The sequence below is a fragment of the Carassius gibelio genome, chromosome A3 (genome assembly GCF_023724105.1).
Source record: "Carassius gibelio isolate Cgi1373 ecotype wild population from Czech Republic chromosome A3, carGib1.2-hapl.c, whole genome shotgun sequence".
Taxonomy (NCBI): domain Eukaryota; kingdom Metazoa; phylum Chordata; class Actinopteri; order Cypriniformes; family Cyprinidae; genus Carassius; species Carassius gibelio.
The window spans coordinates 16,514,439-16,541,713 of record NC_068373.1 but is presented as its reverse complement, the minus strand read 5'-3'; the positions used below and the strand labels follow the sequence as shown (position 1 = coordinate 16,541,713).

General features: G+C 40.7%; 1 protein-coding gene, 1 long non-coding RNA gene and 1 other non-coding gene across 3 annotated transcripts in view; 1 reads left to right on the top strand and 2 right to left on the bottom strand.

Annotated features, from left to right (window-relative positions):
• LOC127949209 (SH3 and multiple ankyrin repeat domains protein 1-like) overlaps positions 1–21,912 on the top strand; it is a 95,353-nt gene extending 73,441 nt beyond the window's left edge. The window contains exons 16-27 of the mRNA XM_052546234.1: positions 7,479–7,561; positions 8,043–8,167; positions 8,314–8,449; positions 8,550–8,630; positions 13,874–13,882; positions 14,180–14,206; positions 14,306–14,362; positions 14,968–15,080; positions 15,282–15,402; positions 16,342–19,885; positions 20,331–21,233; positions 21,511–21,912. Coding sequence (XP_052402194.1) covers positions 7,479–7,561; positions 8,043–8,167; positions 8,314–8,449; positions 8,550–8,630; positions 13,874–13,882; positions 14,180–14,206; positions 14,306–14,362; positions 14,968–15,080; positions 15,282–15,402; positions 16,342–19,885; positions 20,331–21,233; positions 21,511–21,598 — 5,287 coding nt within the window. The 3' untranslated portion in view covers positions 21,599–21,912. The remainder of the gene's footprint in view (positions 1–7,478; positions 7,562–8,042; positions 8,168–8,313; positions 8,450–8,549; positions 8,631–13,873; positions 13,883–14,179; positions 14,207–14,305; positions 14,363–14,967; positions 15,081–15,281; positions 15,403–16,341; positions 19,886–20,330; positions 21,234–21,510) is intronic.
• Positions 21,913–25,874: 3,962 nt separating this feature from the next.
• LOC127942936 (uncharacterized) lies at positions 25,875–26,653 on the bottom strand. Its single transcript, XR_008149487.1, has 3 exons — positions 26,566–26,653; positions 26,262–26,287; positions 25,875–26,048 (listed from the first exon to the last, which is right to left on the bottom strand). It is a non-coding gene; the product is annotated as an uncharacterized LOC127942936 (long non-coding RNA).
• Positions 26,127–26,216, bottom strand: LOC127966388 (small nucleolar RNA SNORD88). Its single transcript, XR_008155617.1, has one exon. It is a non-coding gene; the product is annotated as a small nucleolar RNA SNORD88 (small nucleolar RNA).
• Positions 26,654–27,275: the final 622 nt, after the last annotated feature.

The following is a 27,275-nucleotide window of genomic DNA, read 5'->3' as shown; positions in this document are numbered from 1 at the left end:
AACCACTCACATAGACTTAGACCAATCAGAGCTGCGGTCCGTAACTTTGTTTGTGTTCAAAATGTAGAAAAATGTATATAATAAGCGAGTACACCATGAATCCATTTTCCAAACCGTGTTTTCAGCTTGTCCTGAATCACTAGGGTGCAACTATACTAAGTGTTTATATTCGGACTATTTTAGATTGCTTCGGGGGTACCACGGTGGAGTAACCCAGTACCTTTGTGATTCTTCATAGACATAAACGGAGAGAAGTAGTTCCGGCTACAATGTTCTTCCGCAAGACGCAAGCAGTTCTGTTTATTAACCGCTAGAGCGTCAAAAGTTACCGACTGCAGCTTTAATTCTTGGTTCTTTTAATTGCGATGATTTTGGCTCACACTGAACAAAAGCCCACCAATCTCAATCTCAACAAATTAGAATACTTCATAAGACCTATATATATATATATATATATATATATATATATGCTAAGAGAGTGTTATAGTTTAATACACTCACACGTTCAATGCACTTACTAATATATGCGGACCTGGTTGTTAGTTTGTATGTGCTTGCTTGGTTGCTTTCCACTTCCACAACTGCAACTTGCACTTGTACAACAATTAACATCACAAACACAACACTTGCCTGAATCCCTCTTACACTGACCTTAGAGTCAAACCCTGCCCTTATGCCACTAACACATTAAGATACCCCAAAGCACTTAATCCTGGATGAAATAAGACACATGGCTTTGGGCTGTACATGGACACCTGCAGCGTTTGGGTTTGGAGCTTTATAGCATAAAGGCAGTGTTTCTGATGGTGTTTATCAGACCTGCTGTACATGATTCATGAAATCACTGGCCATATGACTCATGGACTGGCAGAGACACTGTTGGACAAACAACCTCACTGACTCACTAACACAGTAACTGACTCATCTAACTCACTGAAACCTATACCATCTAAGTACAGTATCAGCATAACTGACTTCAGACATTCACAAATATATCAGAGCAGTGACTGAATGACAGTGATTGATATAATGACTGAAGGAACTGTAAATCATTTCAACTTCTCATGAATCATTCTGGAGTCCCATATACACTCATTAAGAAGCATAAACATGAGTTGAGTACAGATGACATACTATACACAGTGCTCTTATACTATATACTTAACTGTCTAGTGTATGATTTTTTTTAAATCTTCCAATTAAAAGTTCCAGTTTGACAGTGTATCAGTTTTGAAGTGAACACATCACACTAATCAAACTATTGATACTACAATATATACAATATATAACACTGTGAAAAAGTATTAGGACATTGGTATTTTCACTAGCATAACTAACTAACTAAATAAATAAATAAATAATGCTTTTAAGTCAGTTCTTTCTATCTTTTGCTGTAGTGTGTCAGTAGGAAATATCAGTTTACATTTCCAAACATTCCTTTTGGCATTAATTGTAATTAACCAGTGACATTTTTGTATGCACAAGGATTGATCTACAGATCTCACAGTTCTGTGGATTCTGTGTCAAATGTTCATTATCTCTGCAAGCCTCTGAAAGTTGCATTGAAATTGCATTGCTCCACCTTTTCCTATTCCGAGCAAATAGTTATTTGCCTAAATATAGACGTGATCTCAGACATAACCAGGCTTTTGTTATTTATTTATTTTATTTAATATTGTTTCTGTGGCCAGTTATGTACTTGGCCCAGTTTACACTGGTTTGATTTTGAAAACATTATGCTTGGGTATTTTACTGAGATCCCTTTGAGGTGAACATTGGAATGCTGAATGACTAATTTTGTTCAATAAGGCTGCCAAGTGTGTGTACTGTATCACTCACTGTGCATGTCTACGTATTGTTCTGCCTAGTTCCTATATCCAGTTCTGGCCGTTGCTCAGGCAACCGCCAACATCTCACTAACAGTGCCCATTGCACATACAAACATCACATAGAAGATCTACAGTCTCTATGTTTCCTAACTAAAGGACAAGATGATTGTGTTACTCTAGTGGATGGAATTTTCCTACTGTGTGACACTAGAACTACATTCAAGTTTGGCACAATGTTGTGACTTGGACCATACCCCTAGTCTCTTCCTTCTGGTCCTTGGGCAGTGAAAGGATACAGTTGGTTAAGTCTCCTCAAAACAGAGCTAAAGGATGGGGATACTGTGTTCTGAACTGTAGTGAACTTGTTGACGAAAGATCGTGGATGCCAGAGTATTGTAAACAAAGCTTTGGTGTCAGTCAGATGGGCTCCACTGTGAATGGTTTTTAGTATTACAGCAACAGGAAGTGTACGGCAACCAACAAATGGCTTACTTATATGAGATATGTATTAAACATACACTACCATTCAGTTTGGGTCGGTTAGATTTATTATTAATTATTATTATTTATTTTTTAAAGAAACCTTTTATGCTAACCATGGGAGCATTTATTGGATGGCAAATACAGTAAAAAAAAATGTCATATTGTGAAAGATGATTATAATTTTGTTGTTTAATATTGAATATTGAACTTAAATAGCAGTGTTCTATTAGATTTGAAAATATAATTTGATAAATTTATGATAGCAATGCTGTATTTTCAGCATCATTACTCCAGTCTTCAGTGTCACAAGGTCCTTCAGAAATCATTCTAATATGCTGTTATGGTGCTTGAGAAACATTGAGAAACAACCGTGATACATTTTTTATTTGTTCAAAGTTTTTAATTAATAGAACACCATTTATTAGAAATGAAAATCTTTTGTAAAAATGTTATGCATTGGTGTTGTAAAGTGTTCATTTCTTTGAAACATCTTTCAGACCCCAAGCTTTTGATTAGTAGTGTAGATTATATTAGTGAGAGAGGAAATACATTTAAATGTTACTTTCTATTTATTTCTATTACACATATCTCTGCATTTTTTTATTTTGGAAAATTACAGGAAAATCATTTTTTAATCTGAAAACAAAGTTGCATGTTTTCATCTTGTGTATTGCTATTTGGTTCTTGGAATTCACTTCTGGTGCAACTCAGACACATCATCAGTGATGTATCCTTGGTTCATTGGGTGTTTCGGTCTCACAACATCATACACCCTCGCCTAGGTGACCCAGCCAGGGTTGATCAGACCCTGGCTTGTTTCTGAGTAGCTTGTGTGATCCACAGATGACCACGCTTGATCCTCAGCCACCTTGATGCCTTCTGGCTGCATCCGTAATGATCTTGATGGCTTTCCTGATGTGCAGTCCCTTCACTCCAAGCATCTTGAGGGACCTGATGAGTTACTGGCCGATGAATACTCTACACCCGCCTCGATGGGATTGCATCGGGTCCTCCAACGCCCTGCTTCAGCATTCGCCTGCCAGCACCTCTTACTTGGCCCCCTTCCTCTCAAAAGCCTCCTCCACCTGGTCTTCCCAGGGAACGGTCAACTCCATCAGGACCACTTGCCTTGTTATTTCTGACACTAGGACAATGTCTGGCCTGAGCGTGGTCACTGCAATGTTTTCTGGGAATTTGAGCTGTCTCCCTAGGTCGACGTTCAGCTGCCAGTCCTTTGCTGTTGAGAGCAGCCCCCCGATTGCTTCAGGCGTTGATGTGGCTTCTCCCCGGCTTAAACAAAGATGATGTTTTGTCTTCCTGGTTGCTGGAGTCTACTGCAAATGATCCCAGAACTGATGATCTCAGCACTTGGTCGTGGCGCCAACGGTAGCGCCCATCTCCCAGTGCTTTTGGGCAGCAGCTCAAGATGGCTCCAGGGAACCTCCACTCTGGCAAAGTGGGCACAATGGTGTATCTGCCAGGCCCCAGCAGAAGAGATTGGATGGACTGGGGAGGACATATACAGACTGAACCAGGAATTTGATCCGATGTGGCTCAGACTTCCACAATTCTGTCCATGATATCTTCCGGTCTGCCACCTGATCCCATCGGGTCCATGCCCCCTGCTGCCGCATCCCTACTGACCTACTGCTGTGGGCTTCTTCCACCCCAGCTCGGACCTCATCTTGGATCAACTGTCGCCTTTCCTTTGCCTGTGCCTTTTTAAAACGAGGTCTTGGATTGCTCCCAAGTCCTGCCCATCCACTGTCCCCACAAGCTCACTGTGTTGCAGTTGTGACTCAGTCTGCTCTACTGCCTCTTGGGCCTTCCTCTTCCTGCCGGTTCTGACCATTATGCCTGCCAAAGAGACCCTGTTGTCACTGAAGTCTCTGTACAGTAGCACCTCTATTGATCGGGTTACCATAAACTCTTCCTTCAGACTGCTGAAAGGCAGTTTAAGTTTGTTATTCCTCCAGTACAAGGCCATAACACTAAGGCTTTGTGGTAGGAATAAGCACTTCCACAGGCAACAACTAACTTTACTCTCGAAGCATTCAACGGTGGTTATTGACACGTCATAGACCAGCAGTGGCCATAACAGTCGGGGCACGATGCCGTGCTGGTAGATCCAGGCTTTATATTTACCTGGCAGACCTGACTTGTCCACAGCCGTCTATCAGATTCCCAACTGTTTAGTGGTTGTCTAGAGTGATGCATTATCTTTCAGGGTGCAGTTGTAGATCTTGCCCAGACTCTTGACTGGCTTTTCTCCAACAGATGGTATCAGCATGCCTCCAAGCGAGAAGCGGAACTGGTCTGTTACCTTCCCTTTCTTCACCACCACGGACCTGGACTTGGCTGGCTTAAATTCCATCCGAGCCCAGTTGATGAGATGCTTTAGCCCTCGGAGGATCCATCTGCACCCCGGGACCGGTGTTGTTGTCACTGTCAAATCATCCATGAATGCTCTGATGAGGGGTTGCCGTATACCTGATTTGTTGAGTGGGCCTCTGCACTCCACCTCTGCTGTCTTTATCAGCATATTAATAGCCAAGGCAAACAATATCGAGAAGATGATACATCCAGTGATATTACCCTTCTCAAGCTGATGAAATGCTGATGTTTCCGCTCCAGATGTGACTCTCAAACTGAAAGAATTGTAATAATCCAGTATGAGGTTCTTGATCTTGTCTGGAACGTGATGACAGTCAAGTTAGGTTTCTACCAGTCTATGTGGGATTGACCCATAGGCATTAGCGAGATCGAGCCAGAGGACTGCCAGATCCCCTTTGCCTTCACGTGCCTCACGTAACAGCTGGGTGACAACTTCTGTATGCTCAATGCATCCTGGCATCTTTGGGATGCCGCCCTTCTGCACAGAGGTGTCAATGTACGAGTTCCTCAGAAGGAATTCTGTCAGGCGACAGGCAAGAATACCAATTAAAAATTTTCCCTCAACACTGTGAAGCGAGATGACTCTGAACTGCTCGATGGTGTTTGAGTTCTCAATGTTTTGCATGTTCCATGCTCTTTGTCTCTTGAGCTATCACTGTAGGTGGTACTGAGATATTTGTTAATATCTTCAGTGCACGCAAGATGGTCTCTTCTTTTCTACCCGAGAATTTTCTTCGTAAATCCAAATGGGTTAGAAATGAAGGCGACACGTTTCCTGGCTCTGTCCTTGCCCCTCCTCCTATGCCACTCTGCTTACCGGAGGGTGGTTAGTCTTTTCCTCAGGGTGTGGCAGAGTTCTCCCAGACCAGCCTTTTCTTCCTCCCTTGCCTTCTTGAACTGCCGTCCGGGCAGTCTAAGCTCACTCTTTAGCTGACTGATCTTCACTTCCCGCTGGCTTGGCTCTGCCACCCCTCTGTTCAGCTGTTGTTCCTTAATGCCGAACCTTTCAGCTCCGATGCTGATGATCATTGTTGACAGAGTCTGCAGTTACTGGTCTGCATCCCCCCCTTGCAGTTGCTTCAAGGACTTGGTCCAGGTCTTCATCAAACTGGAGCGACTGTCTTTCCTTGTTGGCAGCAGGCCACTTGACCCAGCGGTGTTTGGAATGTCTGAACTGGGGTGGAGCTTGTGGGGCGTGGAGTTTCTGGGCACTGTGGGGTGACTCCAAGCCGAGCTCCTCCTGCATCTCACCAGGTACTGTATCTGTGCGTTGCACCTCCTGCTTCCCCGTCAAACATTTCATTTTTGCCTGCTGGATGTTCAGGCCATGTCAGTTCTTGCAGACTTTGCCACATACGCAAACTGCACTCATTGTCGTTTCATTGCCTGTGTGTCCATCCTGTTGGTGTGCCCCCCCCCCCCCCCCCCCCGGGCACCCCTGGGGGTATGGTTCATTAGGGGTTTTCGTAGCTTGTTTATGGGTGCATCCTCACGGAAGCTGCAGTTTGGGTTGCTGGCCCTCACTGCCCCGGTTACTGTCTTCCCGGTTTACAATAGGGCTTGGGCGCCGCGTTGCATTCTGGGACGTGGCAGCCATGTTGATAGCCTCGTGAATGTAAACATACAGCAAGTTGAACGAGAAGAATCAGAGTTGGGAGAAAGAAAAAATATTTTAAAATCGCGAAAAGGTTGTGGGATTTATAGGGATATGCTAAATAGGGATGCCAGAGACCAGTATGTGGACAAAATCGGCTCTATTAACGGTTTGGAGCCATATGAAATTCCCAACAAATAGTGGAGTACCGACGACGACTTGCTGCTGCACTTTTGCATTACAGATATCTTCGGCTACCTTGTTTGTTTTGTGAGCGCCTACACTTCAGAATAGTTCTGAAGCTACAAGTCATTGGAGTCTCATGTACAGTTCACAAATGGATGGGTTCAGGAGCTGGAGATCATAGAACCAGCAATCAGTATACAGTAATCCGGACAAAGGTAAGCTGTGCTCTACCTAGCTGCTAGTTTAGTAACTGTTGGTGCTAAAAAACATTTTCAAAAGTGTAGTTAGTAGCTGTCAACCCTCCCGTTTTTTCCGGGGTTCTCACGTATTTGAGCTCTTTTCCCGATGTCTTCCCGTTTTAGTATTTTCCTGTAAAATATCCCGTTATCTGTGCTGTTGTCCTGTTGCTACTCCTTGCCATACCAGCGAACATATGTTTTCAAAGCATCGTTTTGCTTACTTGAAAGCAACCTTAGCGTGATGTTGGGCTATTTAAGATAGCGTGGTTGTTGTGATAGCATGATTTCACACCAATCTGTAAGCAGTCATGTCAGACCTGGCTTCACAACTCAGTCGAATTTTTTATGTCAGCAGAGGGAGAGCAACAGAAAGATGAATGTTGAAATTTCCAGTTTTTTGGACGAGTAACCCGGGAAATTTCCCCTATTTTCAATGTTGACTTAAGCTATTTATATATATCTGTGCCTCCCTACTGTTAAAAAGCACAGTAAACTGGCATAGAATAATTTTAGGACTGGGAAAAATTGCACACTTCACCTTTAAAGAGTCAGTACAGGTTGTGCTAATGTATGCATTCATACACTGTACTCCACTTTTATCTGGCCTCTGACCCACCCCACCCCCTTCACTCAATAGCTTGTTCAGGATTTAAGAGTTTTCCTGATGCAGTGGAGATATTTACAACGTCTTCTGTCCTCTTTTATCTGCCTTTTTATCCCTTAATCTCTCTATTCTTTCTTTCCTTCCTTCAGTGACTACATAATCAAGGAGAAGACAGTCCTCCTGCAAAAAAAAGACAATGAAGGTTTTGGCTTTGTGCTGAGAGGAGCCAAGGGTAAGAGCAGGGCACAATATATTCTTTTTTACACATAAATATATGTTTCAGCATTTTAATTAGCATCAAAGTTAGATCGCAGATTTAAAATTGTAAAATTAACAGGATCATCTCAAATATATCAAATATAACTTCTGATTTTGTTTAAAACATATTTAATGTCATTAAAGCTGATGACTAAAGATGTGTGACATTACCCCAAAATGACTGTGCCCCAAAAACTACTGACAAAAATGGTTTTAATAAATCGATCGCCCTGAAATTCAGTGAATAATTCACACACATTCACTCTTTATCTCTTACACGCATATTTATACTGATACATTCCAAAATTAGATTTGTCTTTTATCACTAATCTTTTATCACTGTTCATCCTTTCTTTTTCTTGTGTTATCTCATAATTGTCCATGTATTGTAAACTTCAATAGAACATTCTGTACATGCACGCTACACTGATTATATAAATGTCCTCTCTTTGTAGCTCAGACCCCTATAGAAGAGTTCACTCCCACCCCAGCCTTTCCAGCACTGCAGTACCTTGAGTCTGTCGACGAGGGAGGCGTGGCTTGGAGAGCTGGTCTGCGAATGGGAGACTTCCTTATCGAGGTGTCTGCAGAACTGCATGATGGAACTTATATTATGTCCTTCCCTTTTTATAATTACTTGAAGTCTCTCAAGAATTGTCCTCATTACTCCATATCTCTCTTTCCCTTTCGGTCTCTTTCTGTATATTGTTTCTTTCTCTTTTCCAGGTGAATGGTCAGAATGTGGTTAAGGTGGGACACAGGCAGGTGGTCAATATGATCAGACAAGGCGGCAACAGCCTCATGGTCAAGGTTGTCATGGTTACACGAAACCCTGATATGGAGGAAGGGGTCAGAAAGAAAAGTAAGAGATACAAATTCACACAGCAGAGACAACAGTGAAGCATTACAATGTGATCATGACACCAGTGACTCTCTCTCTCTCTCTCTCTCTCTCCACACAGTCCCACAGCAGAGTAAAAGGCTGAACACACCAGCTATCGCTCTGCGCTCCAAATCCATGACATCAGAACTGGAAGAGATGGGTAAGATGTGTGAAATGGGAGGATGGAAGAATGGGGGAAAAAGCTAGTGCAGTGTTTCCCAACCTTTTTTGACCCCTACAGCCCCCTCACTACAACTCAATCACCCCTTAATCAACACAAACCAGAAATGTTTCACTTGAATTCATATTATGCTGGATATCATTTTCAATTATCATTCTACCAAGTGACACAGAAATTTGCCTCTGTCGGGTGATTTTATGTAGTTCATACTCTACTGTTCAAAAGTTTGGGCTAATTAAGACTTTTTAAATATTTTTATAGAAGTGTCATATGTTTACCAAGGCTGCATTTATTTGAGCAAAATACAGCAAAACAGTAATATTGTGAAATATTATAACAATTTAAAATGTTTTCTAGTTCAGTATATTTAAAAATCTAATTTAGCAAAGCTGAATTTTACTCCAGTCTTCAGTGTCACATGATCCTTTAGAAATCATTCTGATATACTGCAAGAAACATTTCTTATTATTATCAATGTTGAAAACATTTCACTATCATACATCCAGTCATACATAAAGTTAAGAAATCAAGCACAGTGTTGTGCTGTTTAATTTGTGTGGCTTAATAAATGTGTCATTTTATCAGGGCTTTTATCAATAGAAAGTAAAAAAAAAAAAAATTGTTATAAAAAACAGTATATATAAATCTCTTCTAATAGTCTTACTGTCATTTTTTATCAATGTAATGCATCCTTGCTGAATAAAAATATCAAATTATAAATAAAAAATTACAAAAATTAAAAAAAACATTTTGAACAGTAGTGTATATAGCATTATTACATAAAGTACAAAACAAATAATGATAAATATTTGCAAACAAATATTTTAATCTATTATCAGCCCTAATTTTATTAGGTGTAATTTCTGTTTTATGGGTTTAGGGTTTGCAAAAACCAAAACCTTTTAAGCACTCCCAGCTCATGTAACCCCCAGCTTGGAATCACTGCACTAGAGAACAGAACCATAAGGTTTAGAGAGAGAGAGAGAGAGAAAGAAGACAGTGAAGAGAGGAGTTCAAGAGAGGATGAAAGAGTCAAATAGAACAGTTTGAAAGAGAAAGAGAGACAGAGAAAGACAGCATTAAGAATGTTCTCTCACTGTTCTTTCAGAAGTTCCACACTGTCACTACCAGCACCCCCACTACAGGTAACCCCCCAAAAACTGTTCCCTCCCAACCCTAATATCCACCTTATCCCTCAATCCTATACCTGCAACCTCTCTTAGCTTTAACCCTAAACCTCAATCTAAACCACCTTCCTTAAAGTCACACATCTCTGGCTCTCAGTTTCTGAGTGCTACGTGTGTTGTTGTAGGAACGCAGCGGGCAGTGGGCATTGCAAGAGAGGCACAGTGTGTGCTTGCTCAAGGTGTCACCATCACTGACAATCATTTAGTTTCCAATCAGGCTTATATAACATTGAGAGGACCAGAGGAGAGCATTTAAATGGCCCACCACCAAGTCAAACACAGCTTATTGTCATCTGTATCCAAATTGCTGTACACACCTTCCTCTATCAACCTTTAAAACTAAAATCACCTCTTATAGTCCACTGAGGCATGTTTTCCCTTCTCCCTTCTCTTCAGCCCAAGCAATATTCTCAAAACTCACAGTGGCTACTGTAAATGCTCAATACTCTCCTCAGCCCAGTTCCCATGGTTCAGTAGTCAGGGTTAATGTGAGGGTAATACAGTTCAGTAATAGTGAGTACTTGTTATAGCACTCAATCAAATTGGCAGGCTTCTACACAGGTTCTGGTGAAAATCAGGAACAGGTTTTAAACATAGTAAATCATAAACATAGTCATGCTTACAACGAACACTTTCTAAGCAAGAACTAGATGTAACCAGTTTGCCAAGTTCCTGATATTTATTTTTTACAAGATATTCTTAGTTTATTCTAAGCACTTAGTACCATGTAAACAGGACATACATGCACAACTGTCTATTCAGTACAGATGGACAATATATCAGCTGTCATATTTATACTGTTATAAGTAAAAGAGGCCAATATATATGTATACACTACTATGCAAAGTTTGGGGTCAGTAATATCACAGGGGTCAAAATGTGATCAAAAGTCATCAGAAGGTACTGTAAAGACCTTTATATTGTTACATTGTGACTTCATTTTTTCAAATAAACGCTGTTCTTTTGAGTTTTCAATTTCTCAAAGAAAACTGAAAAAATGTGCAACACTTCCCCAAAAAATGTTAAGCAGTTTTCAACATTGGTAATAATACGAAAAGTTTATTGCGCACCAAAGCAGCATAATAGAATGTTTTTTGAATGATCATGTGACACTGGATTGATTTCTGCAACAAACAATAAATTATGTTTGATACATTACATTTATCAATTTAATATATAAAACAATAAAAATAAAATAAGAGTAATAATACGTATAATTATTTATTTATAATTATAATATATTTATATTGAATAAATATACCAATAAAAGTCCTCTTATAAGAACATTTAAAAATATATATTTTTTAAATGTATTGTCAATAAAATATAATGATCACAAACAATCACAGAATGCCAAATTATTACCTGTTAATAAATATATATTTTTTATCTATGACTCACAGGCATCATCTTTTTTATCGTATTTATGAAAATTACATTTTCCATAGTTTTTTTTTTAATGAGACTAGACCATAGATATGTTTGATTTCTTTATCAATTCTACATTTCTGAAATGAATGGGTGTTGAATAGGAAAGTTGTAGAAAGATGTAAATAAGTTCAGACTACTCATTTGACATGGTTGATACACAATCACTATTTCAGATCAAATAACTGTAATACTGTATCAGTATTACAGCTATGCGCTGCTGTTTCAGAGCAAAACACCAAGCTTTGACATTTCATTCACTGACACGCTTCACTCTGCAGCGTTTTTGCAACATTTTGAAAATTCATATACAGTAAAAAAATACAAAAGTTAAAATAAAAAAATAATTAAATATTAGCACTGTATTTTTAAGTGTACTGTACAATAACTGTATTTTTATTTAATACTCATTTTTATTTTAAAATAAATAAATTATCACACTTTATTTATTTATTTAAAAAAATAGACTAAATAAAGTACAATAATACTAATATTTATATGATTAATTTATTTAATTTTTTTATAGTTATACACTATGTGCAGTGTGAGCACCAAACCAGCTGCTTTCATGAGAACCAGTCTAAAAAACTTATGTCCACCCCTGGTTATTACATTATTTGAGTGAACTAGCACTTTATTGCGAACCAGTTTATTATTGTCATCAGATTTACCCACCCCTAAATATACAGTAGGTATAGGAAAGAATCACCTCTTTAAAATAATCACATTTTGTTGCATTGCAGACTGAAATGAAGACGGACACAGTTTTATTTTATCCAGCTGAATTTTCACATTTACCCAGCTGGATCTGTCTCTGTCTCACTCTCTACTAACTTTGCACATCTAGACTTGCTATATTTGCCCACTCTTCTTTGCAGAACTGCTCAAGTCCAGGTAAATTTGATGGTGAGCATTTGTGGACTGCAGTCATCCACAGATTTTCAGTGGGGTTTGAGTCTGGGCTCTGACTAGACCATGCAAGGACATTCAGCTTTTTCTCTCAGTTTTGCTTTGTTCTTTGGGTCTTTATCTTGTTGGAAGGTAAACCTTCTTCTCATTGACAACTTTCTGGCAGAGAGCAGCAGATTTTCCTCAAGAATTTGATCATATTTTGCCCCGTTTTGATCAATTTTTCCTTCTATCCTGACATGTGCTGCAGAGAAACACCCAGAACAGGACATTAGCACATCCAGGCTTTACCGGAGGAATGCTGTTATTTGGATGATGAGCCAAATTGGATTTCCAAAAGTCATATCATTTAATTCAATTTTAATAATTTAATTAATAATATATAATAATTTTTTTTTTTTTTTTTTTTGGAAATCTCAGTCATGACTGCATGTGGCCTTTCTTGAAGAGTGGCTTTTTTTCTTGCAACCCTCCCATACGAGCCACATTTGTGCAGAATTTGTGATATTGCTGTCACATGCACACATTAACAACACTTTGTCATAAATTCCTGCAGCTGCTTCAGAGTTGCTGTAGGCCTCTTGGTCGCCTCTCTGACCAGTTTCCTCCAGCTCTTTCATCCAGCTTGGAGTGACGTCCTGATCCAGAGAGGCTCTGTGTTGTACCAAATACCTTTCACTTCTTAATAATATACTTCACTGTGCTTATGCATTGATAAAGGCTTTGTGTGCCATTTAGAAGGTGATTAGTTACATCTGATTGAGTTTACAAGTCATTTTTAAGAGGGGATGATCCTCAGTGATTCTGTTTTTTTACTTTTTTTTTCCTGACAAGTTGGTGTTATATCTTTCACTTGGATATTATAAGTCTTATAAGTTAGAGTAAATGCAGCTGGATAAAACTGTGTCCGTCTTTATTTCAGACAGGAAAGCGACAAAATGTGATTATTTTAAAGAGGAGTGATAATTTTCTATACCCAATGTATAAAAAGCAAAGTGTGATTGTTTTTTTTTTTACATGTTGGCCAAGTTGTGGCCCACAAAGTGGGTGTTTTGTCCCAAATAAACTACTGTTTACAAAAGATGTAATGCCAGAAGTCTGGAGAGTAATGTAGGCCACAAGAGGAATGCATGTCTGTTGTACCATTTAAAGCTGTTTAAGCTAATACTCTATTATTAGAACTTGATCATAGTGATTCTAATGTGTTACTGTTGTAACTTCTCAGTGTACTGCAGGTGTCTCAGGTGTTTAATGTGTGCAGGTATTATGTTATGTGAGTGAAGAACTCAACTTTTCAGATGTATTCACCTCTCCACCTGGTAGAGTGTCCCACCTCACTGGCTGCCATGCTCTGAAGATAGCCGAGATTGCTCTATAGCATGAATGTGTTGCTGCACTGGTACCTTATAAAACAGGCAACAGCACCTAAATGTAAAAAGATAGACAGAATCAACTCTAGGAATACAAAAGGGCAGATCAACCCCTTCTCTCATTCCCCTAGAATCCCTCATCTTAATATACATACAGAAACACCTACACAAGCATACACAATCCCTATATACTCACTTGTGGCTTTTATGAACCTTTCCTGCACACTTTTGTCGCACGGGTTGTTTTTTAGTTGATTGATTGAAACCCTAACAAACCTGTCTTATAACCTCCACAATCTTTCTGTCTGTCTTTGCATTCCATACACAGTGGACAGAGGTAAGAGACACTCCAGTTTCACTTCACATATTTTGCTATGGTTGCATGTGAATATGATTGGGAGTGCATTTTGTGTGCATCCTGGATTTTTTTTTTTTTTTTCTGAAATTTGAAATCTGAATTTGACATTTTTTCTGTTTGTTTGTGCTTGACCTAAAAATTTTTTTAAAAAAGTGTTTAATCTCTTGCTACTTGTTAGATGATGTAAATGTGATTACAGCATTAACAGGTAATACAGTATTACTACAAGCTGATGGTGTTCCACCTTAGATTGACTCTCTGTTTGCTTGATCACAGCCTCTGCCCCTTGGAAAAAAAAATCAGGTAAAGCACTTTGTCCACTCTGTCTGTCTTGTATGAGACACTTGACCTAATGGATCTGCAAATATTTCTTATGGGATTAAATCTGTCCATCTGTTACAGAGTTTGAGTCTTCACAAGCTACAGAGAAGAAGAGGACAGTTTATCAGATGGCTTTGAGTAAGAGTCATTGGTTTTATACAAGGGGATTGCCATCTAGTCATACATAAAGTTCAGAAATCAAGGAACAGTTCACCCAAAAATTAATAGCCTGTCATCAGTTATTCACTGTTACATCATTGTATGACTGAGCACCAAAGAGATATTTATTAGAATGTCTGAGTCACTCACTTCATACAGTGAAAATGGGCAGAGACAAAAAAACAACAAAAAAAGCATCATAAAATTGTCCTTGTCCAAGTCTTATGAACAATATTCCAAGTCTTTTGAAGCCATATGATAGTTTTGTGTAAGCTATAGTATAGGCTGAAATGTATTTTATTATTCATTGAAAATCATGCTTGGCAGGCATGACCACAATGTACTTTCATTGTATGGAAAAGAGTAGCTTTGTTACTCTGCTATAAATAAATCCTTTTTGTTCCATGGAAGAAAGAATGGGTTTCAAAGACACATGAATGAGCAATGATGACAGAGTTATCATTTGTTGGGTAAACATCTCCATTTAAATCCAAGCTAAATCCCTCCAATTCAAGCTAAAAATAAATAGTTAGTTAATTAATAATTGATTTATTAATTTCCCTCTCTCTTTTATTCTATGTCAGATAAACTGGATGAGATTTTAGCAGCAGCACAGCAGACTATCAATACCAATGAGGCCCCAGGGCCCCGAGTACAAGGGGTAAAAAGAGAACGGGGCAGAGGCTTTTATAATGAGGTGTGTTTGTGTATGAGACCATTGAAGCAGTTATTAAAGATCACTAAGACCACTGATGATTATGAAAAAATTATTTATTAGATGGTGCTTTGGATTTACTGAGCTAAATTTTCTTTGCAGAAATTGTTTAGCAAAACTGAATTATGTAGAAAATTTGTGCATAATGTTTATAATGTTCTTTCTTTCCATTTATTTTGGTAGCCAAGTTTCGACCAAGTGGGAATTGGGATGACATCATCTGGGGCAGGGTTAGGATATGACCGTGGTCAATTTATGTCTGGCCATGGCCCCCCGCACGGTATGCTGCGACAGAAGTCCATCGGTGAGGCTGTCTGTTAGTCCATCTGTCTGTCTGCACACCTGTCTGTATAACCATACTGCTGTATGTCTATGGTACGTGCGTTTAGAGCACTCAAAAGAGTGCAGCTGTGGATTTGCTTTAATGCTTATCATCTGTAATGCTTTATTGCTCTAGAATAGAGACCGTACATTTCAGTTGTTGAAACAGTCCATAAGAATCTTGTCAGGGGTTTGACTGGTTTACTGGAGAAACCAATTGCCATAACAAAGGTGAACTAGATGTATTTCTTAGTGTTCATTCTTGGTTGGACTATATAATTTGCAGCCCATTTAAAACCACCAAGATAATTACAGAACCACACTATCTATATTATAAGAAATGCTTTCTGTTCCATATAAATGTCATCATGTGCTTAAATGTTTAATATTAAAATGTTCACTTTCTTGGGTTGCACAATTGGGAACTTTATTTACATAAAAAATAACAACAGCATTTTTTTTTTTTTGCATGCCATGAGATAGCTATTGTGTATTTGTGTCACTTCTTTTTGTCATCAAGATGACTTTATGTATGTATTGCATTTGTCCTTGTATAACACAATGTAGCTAAAACCGGTCTGCACTGACACAAAATAGCATTTCAGAAGTAGAATGGCTTGTACATGTTACTGTTGAGAGTTATCCCAGTTATGGTAAAAACAGGAAAGCAGACAGACAGACAGACATAATTCAAGATGGTCTCATTTCTATTTCCCATTTTATTGTCCTCTGCTCATTTTTTGGACATAAAGATTTTTTTTCATCTCCTTCTCTTTTATCACATACAGCTGATGTAAATTATCTTTCTCTCTCAAACATATTTTTGTTTTGTGTTTGTTTTGTAACACTATTTTTTATTCATACTCCATTTCTTTCCTTGAAAATACATTTCATCTCTCTTTTCGGTTTTCTTTTTCTGCAGGTGTTCCAGAGGAGGAGAAGCAGTTACTTCATCCTCCAGCCATGAAGTTTGCCCGCAGTCTTTCAGTACCTGGCCCAGATGACATCCCTCCTCCACCTACTACAGCTCCCCCTGAGCCCCCTTTCTCCTCAGCTCCCCCTCTTGGCTTTAGGGGCAAGACATCCCAGCAGCCATCTGTTTCTGTATCCCAAACCACTTCCTCTTCTGCAAATTTTCAGCTCTACTCACAGTCAGTGTCTGTCACTCATGGCCCCAGAGACAGGTCCCCTGGACCACCTGCTGGGTCTGGAACTGGGGACCTCTCTTACTCCCATGCTCACGCCCACCCCTCTGTGCCAAGCAGGACTGCATCCAGGAAGGTGATTGGGTACACAGGGGACCTTGCAGGGGCTGGAGGAGCACCAGGGGTAAAGGCTGCAGCATTGAGAAGGGGCTATAGCAATGCAGTCCCACCCACTAGCGTTGCTACTGTTATTCCCCAACAGCAGCAGACTACTCAGAGCCAACCTTCCAGGGTGGACCGCAGTGTGATAGGGGCAGGAGCAGGGGCAGGTGGTGTGCCGAAAGGTGGTGCCCGGAGAGGGAAGGGGCCCTTGGTGAAGCAGTCAAAGGTGGAGGATTTGCGCCAGGGCCAGGGCACACTGGAAGGGAAGGGGTCAATGGAGAAGAGTTCAATTCCTATCCCAACAATCATCGTTAAAGCCCCTTCCACCAGCAGCAGTGGTCGTAGTAGCCAAGGCAGCAGCACGGAGGCTGAACCGGCTACTCCAGGAGAGAGTGACAGTTCTAAACCCCAACCTGTTGTTCCCCCGCCTGCGCCCACCGTTCCACCACCAGCCCCTCCATCTAGACCTGCTCCACCACCCCCATCACTTCGTACACAAGAGAATTTGGACTTTACCAGCCAGTTTGGTGCTGCCATAGTAGGGGCAGCTCGCAGGGACCGAGAAAGATTCCATGAAGCACGACGAAAGAGTGCCTCCTTTTTTCTTTCTGCTGAGGAAGAGTTGGGTGGAGCAGGAGAAGCGGGTGGACGGACGCAGACTTCCCAACAGCAGCTGAGTTCCCAGCCTTCACCACGCCTGCGACCATCCAAATCTATAGATGAAGGCATGTTCTCAGGTGATACTTTTATCCACCACACACGCAGTATGCCCCCTGCCTTTGGCCTGCCTGAGTACTCCTCACCTGCTCCTCCTGGGGATTACCAGCCTAAGTCTGTACCTGCTGACTTCTATGGGGCGGGGGGCCGACAACAACAACAACAACAGCAGCAGCAGCAGCAGCAAACCTCCACTACAACTTTCATTCACCCATTAACAGGGAAAGTTCTGGACCCTTCATCCCCACTAGGGTTGGCATTGGCAGCACGGGAGCGTGCCTTGAAAGATGATGGTCGCATACGCAGAGAGAGGATAACTGAACATCATTTTACCCGTCAGTTGTCCAGCATTGGGGCCTTTTCCTCATCCACTGCACAACCAACATCACACATCTCCTATTCAATGGTCTCGTCTTCCTCTGCAACCTCCTCTGCTGCTCAGTCCTCAAGCTCCTCCTCATACCTTGTTACCTCCTCATCGTTAGCTGCCACCACCACATCTACTCGGCCTCCATCTCCCAGGATCTTGCGTGGAGCAGGAAGCAGCTGGGGTGAGGAAGCAGGGGTTGGAGAGCGTGCAGATAGGGAGGTTGCTGGTACCTCTGCTCCCAGAGAAGGCCTAAGGGTTCGTTTCTCTGAGGATAAAACTGTCCACACTCACAACTATCAGTCTCAGCACTATCAGCCCACCTACAAGGAGCGTGAACGAGAGCGTCAGAGAGAGAGGTCACGAGAAAGAGAGAGGGAAAAAGAGATAGAAAAAGCTCAGACCCAGTTACAGCAGCAGTCCACACAGTCAACAACCCAGCAGCCTCGTCGCCCCTCGTTCTTGAGGATGGAGAGTGAGGCTGGTGCATACATCCTTTCCTTGACACCACCTACTCCAGCTCCAACAACAGCCCCTACACGTCCTTCAGCAGGAGCTGCAGGTGAAAGTGGCACAGGTCTAATGGTTCTCCCTCCCCCAGCTCCCTCGGTGGATGTAGATGATGAGTTTGTGTTTGCTGATCCACTCCCTCCACCTCTGGAATTTGCCAATAGTTTTGATCGTGGTTTGGGTTATTCTGCAATATTGTCACACAATGTGACAGCCCGCCAGCAGCTTCACCCTCCCCCACCACCTCCTCCCCCTCCAAAAGACTCCTTTATGACTGGGTTCCCACCTCATACGCCCCTGCCTTCACCACAGGCAGGAGATTCCACAACTTCCAGCCTTACTTCCTACGACAGTGAGGTTGCCCACCTCACCCAGTCAGCCCCCTCTCCCTCTTCATCTTCCCCCAACCCAAAACCCCCTCCCTCCCCCTCCACCTTGCAGCCTTCTGGGCCACCTCCACCTCCTTCTGTATCACCTCCGCCTCCACCCACCTCCTACCATAGACCATTTGGCCTATCTCAGTCACAGCACTTATACAACAGTGCAAATTCAGCTGGACGCTCCTCTTCTCCGACTCCACCTCCTCTCTCTATTCCAGCTCCACCTGCCTACCGGGGTCCTTCAGCAGCAACATCCACCCCAGCAACTTCTGTAAGTCTTAGAGGAGCCCCAACTGTGACTGCAAGCTGTTCCACAACTGCTACAACTGTCATCTCTTCTACTACTTCGGCTGCTGCGGTCACACCACACACACGCTTAGCAACTGTATCCACGGTAGCTACAGGGGGTAGCAGACGGCCCAGTGCAGAGCATCATCCACCACCCAGTGTCGCTGCAGCTAAGAGTGGCGAGTCCCAGGAGACAGTGGTAGATTCTGGGATTGAGGAGCTGGATAGCCGAAGCAGCAGTGACCATCACTTAGACAACATCCTTGCACTCAGTGGTAGTGGGGTCAGAGAAAGGTTGGAGAGAGCAGGGATGGGTAGCATAGGTGGAGTTGGAGAGAGAGTTGGGTCAACAGATGCTGACAGAAGTGGGACTGAATTTTTAGAGTCTTACATGAGCTATCTTGATGGACAGACTTTTGAAATGCACAATACCAAAGCTACAAGCACTGCATCCACCTACCCAAAAACACAGAGGTACAGAGAAGGGAGTCAGGCTGGCGATCTTCGACGCCAAACCAGCACAGCACCCCCTGCATACCACCGTCGTAGGGAGGAGGAAGAGGAGGAGGATGAAGTAGAAGAGGGAGAGGAGGAGGATGTGAATGCCCGTGATGCCTATGGAATGATTGAAGGGCCAGGGATCGCTCGCTCCTCTGTAATGTACTTTGACCGGCCCCGCACTCCAGAGATAAAACCACTGTGGGGTGATGGGTCAGCCGTACAGTCCGTAGGGGAGGGAGGGGTTCAGCCCGGTGGGACATATGTGGAGGCACGTAAACTACATCCTCCCATGTCCGGTATGAAGGCAAGCATCATCAATGAACTAAGCACCAAATTACAACAGAGGAGCAAAGGAACAGAGAACTGGGGAGCTCAGAGATCACTGAGCAGACATAGGTATTTGTGTGTTATCAGTATAGGTATATGTGCATGACTGTGTGTAAATGTCTGCATGGGGGCCTTGAAAAGGAGACATGTGGCATGAAAATCTCTAAGCTGCCCAAGCACTGTGTGATTTGGTATGCATGAACTCCTGGGATATTCAGAGTAACATAATGTGTGAAAATTGTTTTGTAACTGCCATTTTATTATTCAGTGTCTCAAACACCAATGAACTCTGTGTGTGTATTGTGCAACTGTGTCTGTTTAAACTGTTCCTCTCTTTTGTGATTTCTGCTTTTTATTGCACTGTCCATGTACATCTGTCTGTCCCACATCAGACACAGGTAACTGTAGCACTATACTGCTCTCTTGTTCTCATTACTGTCAAACTGTTTTTTCTTTCTTTTTGTCCTCTCTTATTCTTTTGTCTTAATTTGTGTTACATTTTCTCTCATTTCAGGTACTCAGAGGACTCCACAGGTGCACTGAGTCCTCCTTCTGTCCGCTCTAGCTCCCCATCTCCTGTTCAGCTCTCTCAGCCTGCCTTGTCTCCCTCCCCCACCCCTTCTTCCCAGCCACTCTACCCAAATTGGGCTCGATCTCCTTCACCTCAGCCCCCTGCTGCCTCATCCCAGCCTCCTCCCCGATCCCACTCACCTGTTTCACCCTCTTCATATTCACCGTACCCCACCTCACCCAAACACCGGCCCGTTTACCGCACCAAAGCCCTGGAGTTTCAGTTTATCCCCAGCCGAGATTCACGTAAGGCAGAGTCACATCACGCTCAGCGCAGACGAGCACCCAGCCCATTAATTTCTCCCTCTGACCGCCCCAAGCTTGGCCCTCCCCGTCCCTCTTCCCTTCCCATTCTCCCCACCACACCCCTCTACAGCAGCTTGTATGACCTTCGTGGTTCTATTACTCCACCCTCACCTGCCAATCCTCTTGGGGACCCCTACTTCTCCCCCTCTCCCCCTCTCTTTGCCCCTTCGGGGGCTCCACCTCCTCCAAATTCCTCTCTCGTGGTCTCTCGCTCCTTGTCTCCCACCCACTTCCTGTCAGGGACATCATCACCACCACTCCACCCCATTCCTCCACCCACTTGCCTGAGTTATCCACACCTTCCACCTCCTTCACCCACCAAACCCTTTGCCTCCAAACCACTCCCATACTGGACCAAGTACGACGTTGCGGATTGGCTGGGCTACCTGAACCTGGGTGAGCACAGAGAGCGTTTCCTAGACAACGAGATTGATGGCACGCACCTGCCCTCTCTAACCAAGGACGACTACCTGGACTTGGGTGTGACCAGGGTTGGCCATCGCATGAACATAGAGAGAGCACTCAGGAGAGTGATGGACAGGTGAGAGAAGAGATAGAAGGGGAGGCAGAGAGAAGCAAGGGAGGACAGCGATGGAGAGGGATTAGAGTGAGAAAGGGGTAGTGCATAAAAAAAAGCTAGTATAGATGAGGTTAAACATTAATATGCTATTCATCGCTAACTTCTGGGAAAATTTGGAGTGGACTAATGCATGAGGTCCAGGATGGCATGGGGCAAGAGAAGGCGAACAGAAAGGGGGATGTGGGCAAATGAGAAAAAATAAGTCCTTATACTTTCCACCTTCCCCCCCTATCATCAGGCTGTCTTCTAGCCCTTTCCCCATTTCTGCCCTCTCCTCTCGAGATGAACGGACAGACAGAAGGAGAGATGAGGCCAACCGGAGTTGATTGGACAGGAAAGAAGAGGTGACAACTGCTGCCATCAGAGATTATTCCCTGAATTAAGGAAAATGCAGGAAGAGATGACTTCAACATCAAACTGCCGACTCACAGATAGAGAGATACAAGAGAAACAGAAAGCACTGAAGGCCTGCCGACTGTGAACATGCCTGCGCTTCCGTGTGTTTCAGTCAACGAAAATATAAACACCCACATATGTATCCATACATATCAACATTTAAACAGAACACATTTAGTTTGAGCTTGCAGGCACTCACAAGATGATCAAAATGAAAATAAATGAATAAAATATTGGAATTTAACTCCATTGGAATGAGTATACACAAGTTCAACAAAAGAATGTGACATACTACATGCCTGAGCCAAATAATTTGAGGGAAACAATCAAAATGCTTTTTCTGTAGTTCTGTAGAAAGAGATAGGGAGAAAGAGAGATATTGAAACCTCCTTTGCTATCTTTCTCTTTTTCCTCAGATTTTGAGCTGAGTCTGTGTTACCGGCAAATATTTACTGATGGTCTCATTTTTAGAGTAGGTTCAATGGTGACCAATGCAGGGAGGGCAAGTAATGCCAAACCTCCTTTCTGGCATGACTAGGGAAGCCCTTAAAATAGAGGTCAGTTTATCTTACACTTATTTGGTAAGACTGTGTTTATGCTTGGGTTCCTGTTGTTTGTGTGTGATTGCGTGTGTGCGCATACTTGATAATGTGAAAGGTTATCACTAGAGGCATGACCGTGATTTGTTATGTGATTTTACCTCACCAATGGAGAGATTCTATTTTGCCGAAGCCAGACTGGGGCTTGTGCTTATCTTGTATTTCACTAGAACTTCTATACTTTCTCATGTCTTATAATGAAATTAATATATATATATATATATATATATATATATATATATATATATATATATATATATATATATATATATATATATATATATATATATATGTATGTATGTATATATATATATATATATATATATATATATATATATATATACACACACACAGACTGGTCACTGTATTACAAACCCGTAGCAAAAATAAGTGCCCAGACCAACATAACAGCCACAAAATGCTCTAACACTTACACACATGCAACTCAGTACATCCTCAGCCTACTGATAGCATTATACACAAATGTACGACAACACCTGTCGATGACGATATACTTCTCTCTTTTATTTATATAACACATAATGGGACACAAATATCAAAGTATGGATACAAGATGAAGATAATGTTATAATGCAAAAAAAAAATATTTTAAAGAAAGATTATACAATTATATATATATATATATATATATATATATATATATATACATATGCTAAAAATGTATCAATATTTTTACTACAGACTCTCAAAATATAGAGGTGATGATGACTTCAGCGAACCTATCAACGATATCAAGCCTACATTTTAAAAGAGGAGACAATATAGAGACGAGGGAGAGGGAAATCGAAACTGCCTGTATTTCTTTCAAAGTCACTCTCCCTCTCTCCTTCCAAAAAACACTCTTTCTATGGAGGCGAAGCAAGATGAACATGCACTCTGACATGGGTGAGGGATATGTGCTAATATCTGTTTTAATATGATGATTGTTCCTGTAACAATTTTTTAACTCTTAAGTGGGTCTGGAGTTCTGTTATTGATTTAATAAGAGATAATTATATTTATTGCAGTCACTGTTTTCATCGTCCTTGCTGTTATTGCTATAAGCTGCAATGTTTCTTGTTTGCTTTTGAGCAGAAACGCTAAACAGATGTTTATGTTTGACTTTTTTATTTTTTTTATTTGTGATCACATGCAAAAGATCAATGTTCAGATCTTTGGTACCTCTAGGATTTAAATTAGACAATAGACACTCATATCTTACAGTGTCCCTCACCCTCCTGATTTTCCTTCCAACACAAAATTAATGTCATCAATTTGTATGCAAGGACTATCAAGAAGTTTATTGTCTGTGGCAGTAGATATACACTTTACATTCATATTTCATTACACAAATCTATAAGTAAATCTAGTGACCTCCACCCCTCATCTCCCACATCACAAATAGTTGCTCAATCAATTAAAAGGGCTCCTCATCATCACATTGCACCTTTAATGAGCCATTCCTCTTCTGTTCCTTTCATCTGCTGTCACCTTGAGTCCAAACCACCAATGCCTTCACCTTAATTTTAACTTTCTGTCTATGTCACTTTCAGGACCATCAAGACCATTCTCCCTCTTCATTTCCCTCTGCCCATCTTGCATCCATTTGTCCTCTCACAATTAGTGTGGGATTCATTGCATTATTGATCACCCATATTGGACAAAAAGAAGAACTTTTATTTTTGATGTTTAAGACTGGTAAGTATAGTAATGTTGATAACAGTAAGGACAATGAAAGAAATTATGATTCTGAGATGGAAAAAAGGATTCCAAGTTTTAAAGAATCTCTGTCTTCCAAATGTTTAACGTGTAATTGAATCATGCTTTCTACACATCCTGTGTTCCCTGTTGTCTCATCTTTCCACAGTCAAATTCATTAAACCAAATTGCTTCAATAGCTGCGAGTGTACCTTGATGAATGGTTAATATTCTCAGTTTCCAATATTGTCCACTAGGTGGAGTAAAAGTCACACTTCTCACAACCCTGACAGTTTCAGTCGAATAGCTGAATGAAGGACTGGACCATGCAAAGGACAAAAAAAAACAAAAAAAAAAAAAACCGGCCATATTTCAGCCTTGGTTCAGTCCTCAAGCTCTGCATTTAAGATTGTCAATATCACAGGTTCTAATAATAGAACAGTATTCAGTCATGCTTTCTTGCTGCAGAAATATGCAGAATCATGCTGAGGATACATACATATTGAAGATCACATAGCCATTAAAGGGTCTGGGCAGTGTGACCTAGGACAAGGTCATGAATCACACACAGGGGCAACTGATGCAGTAGCTGTCCAGGGTGTGCAGAAAGCATCTTTTTTTTTTTTTATTGAAGAAAATGAACTATGAACAGATAAGAGGTTATTTACAGAATGTATGTGTGTATGCAATTATACATATTCATATACACATATGAAATACAAATGTTTTAAGAAATGACTAAAGGTTATTAGAATTATAATAAAAGATGCAGGAATTACTTTTGAGTGTCTTGTGGTTTGTTTACTATAACATTTATTTTATTTTTTTGGGTATTTTTGTAAAATATTTTTGGTATTTTTTTTTTTTGGTATTTATTTTGTATTTAGGAACATGGATATTTTAAACCATACAGTTCTTATTAATGTACATCATGATAAATATTTAATAAGTTAAAGATATTTGACATAACACGTTTGCATTTATAATGCATAAGCCAAAATAAAAGCTAATTTTACACAAGTTTTATGTATGCCATAGCACCATTAAGCTGGCATCTAACAAGCTATCCTGTGCATGGTTCTCGAACCATAAAGGCTGGTGTAATTTGCCCCGACTAAGCATTTAAATAATCCTCCGAATACGCTTAATTTAAATAATCGCATTCTAAATTTGCAAAAATAGAATTGAAAACCTATGAATCATATTGCTGCCTACCCAAAGATTCACAGCCCCAATTCAGATGTGTGCACTGAAGTACATTTTATGGAGGAGTGTTTTCTGATCCTGGTAGAGTGGACTACAATGCTGGCTGTTGTGACTTGGCAGTCTGTAAGTACATTTACATATGTAAAGGATTTGCCTCTGATGATTCAAACAGAAGTTGAGCTGTGTAGAGTAATAGGTCATTTCTCAGATCACAAATGCAGACATTTATGCAGCATGACGTAACCCAATGCCCGAGGTGTCCGTACAAGTCATTACAAACTATAATTAGGTCCCTACTGGATGCAACAAATGGCTTGTCCGGAATGGGTTTTTGTCTTGGTCTTGTGCCGGTGTTCTGACCGGGACACGCGTCGCAGTATGTTGAGGGACATAACACTTCCGTCACATGCTTGGAGGCCTTCAGCTAATCTCAATGCACAGGATAGCTGGCCAATCAGAGCACACCTCGCTCTTCAGACTGATGAGCTTTGCAGAAATGTTTCAGATGGCAGAGCATAGAGAAAAAGGTACAGGATGCGGAAAATTTACCTTAAACACCACATTTTAACAGCAAAAGTGTTTTAGCCACATCTTATGACCCTTATGAGCCAGTTACACATTTTAGATTAAGATCACATCTTAACCAGCATTTCAAATAATGAATTCTGAAAACAAGCTTGAAGATTTAAGTCTTAATTGGTAGTTTTCAAAAAAAAAAAAAAAAAAAAAAAAAAAAAAAAACACCCCACACACCGCTATTAGAACAAAAATAGCTACAAGTTCACACAAGCATTTTGTATATTTTAAGATTAAACGCCATTCGCAGAAAGGCAGAAGCTTGTCCACAGGTCACGATCACATGTCGCCAGATTCCACTCTGCAAGTAAAAAAAAAAATAAAAAATATAAGTAGTTTTATCCACGTCGAATTTAATTGCTTTGAATCCACATCAATAGCGCTTCTCAGATTCTGCCATGTCAGGAGCAGAACAGCACTTTATCTTCACACGATTTCAGAGCCCAGTGCTAACACATCACAGAAACACTTCACAAACCATCGTTTATTACAAAGGGATTAAACTGCATCTCACCTCAAAACTGCAGTGACGAGGCCTTTCTGGAAGAGAAAGAGCAGATGTCCTTAAGTTTAACAATCACCACAAACACATGTTAAAAACAACTCGAAAGGCAGTAATCAAGTTTATTTAAAAAAATTCTAACACCATAACCATCAACGCGCACGTGGTGACGGTAGCACTGACTAAACGTTTTAACCAAATAAAACCGCATTGACCAATAGTAGTCTTACGTTAATCATCATTACGACATACACTCCTTATTAAACAATAAATACTTGCTTTCCAATGAAGGAAGCGATTGGGGGGAACCACTTACCCACACAGACAATATAAGCTTCTACCACGGAAGACTGAGGACTCTTTCGCGCGCAGTGTGGCGCTTTTATATCCTCAGTAGGACCAGCCTTTAGGCGTCCGATAATAGAGCCTTTACAAAATTCAACCAGACCGCGCTACGCCGTCAAAAGCGATATTTATTTTTGTTGTTAGATGGTTTATTATTATTGTTATTAATTTTATTCACCTTTTTTCTAAATTGTACCCGCGGAATTCGTAGTAGTATATTTTACATTACGATTTTTATTAGCTCATCAAGAGTTGAATAAGTTACTCTTAAAGATGTATTTGGTTGTATATGTGGACAGGTTTTGTGTTTTTAAAGCAATAATCATATCACTAGATAAACAGATACTATACAGGCTTTTGTGATATTTCTATACTTTATTTGAACTTGTTTTTCTTTATTTATTTAAAATATAACAATATAATTTTATTCATATAATGAATTTTTAGATTGCTTTAAAAAGCTGCTTTCCAGCAGCTAAATTTAATACAGTAAATATGTAAAATATTGTAAATAGATAGGTTGTTAATGTTATTATGATGTGATTCTGTGGAGAGGGGCAAAGGTGTGATATTTAACCCCTGACACACATTGGCTTTTAAGAATAGCACAGAGAATGAACTTAGGGGGCTCATTATATTAATTCTCAAAATGCTATCACTAATTCTGAGATTATAAAAATA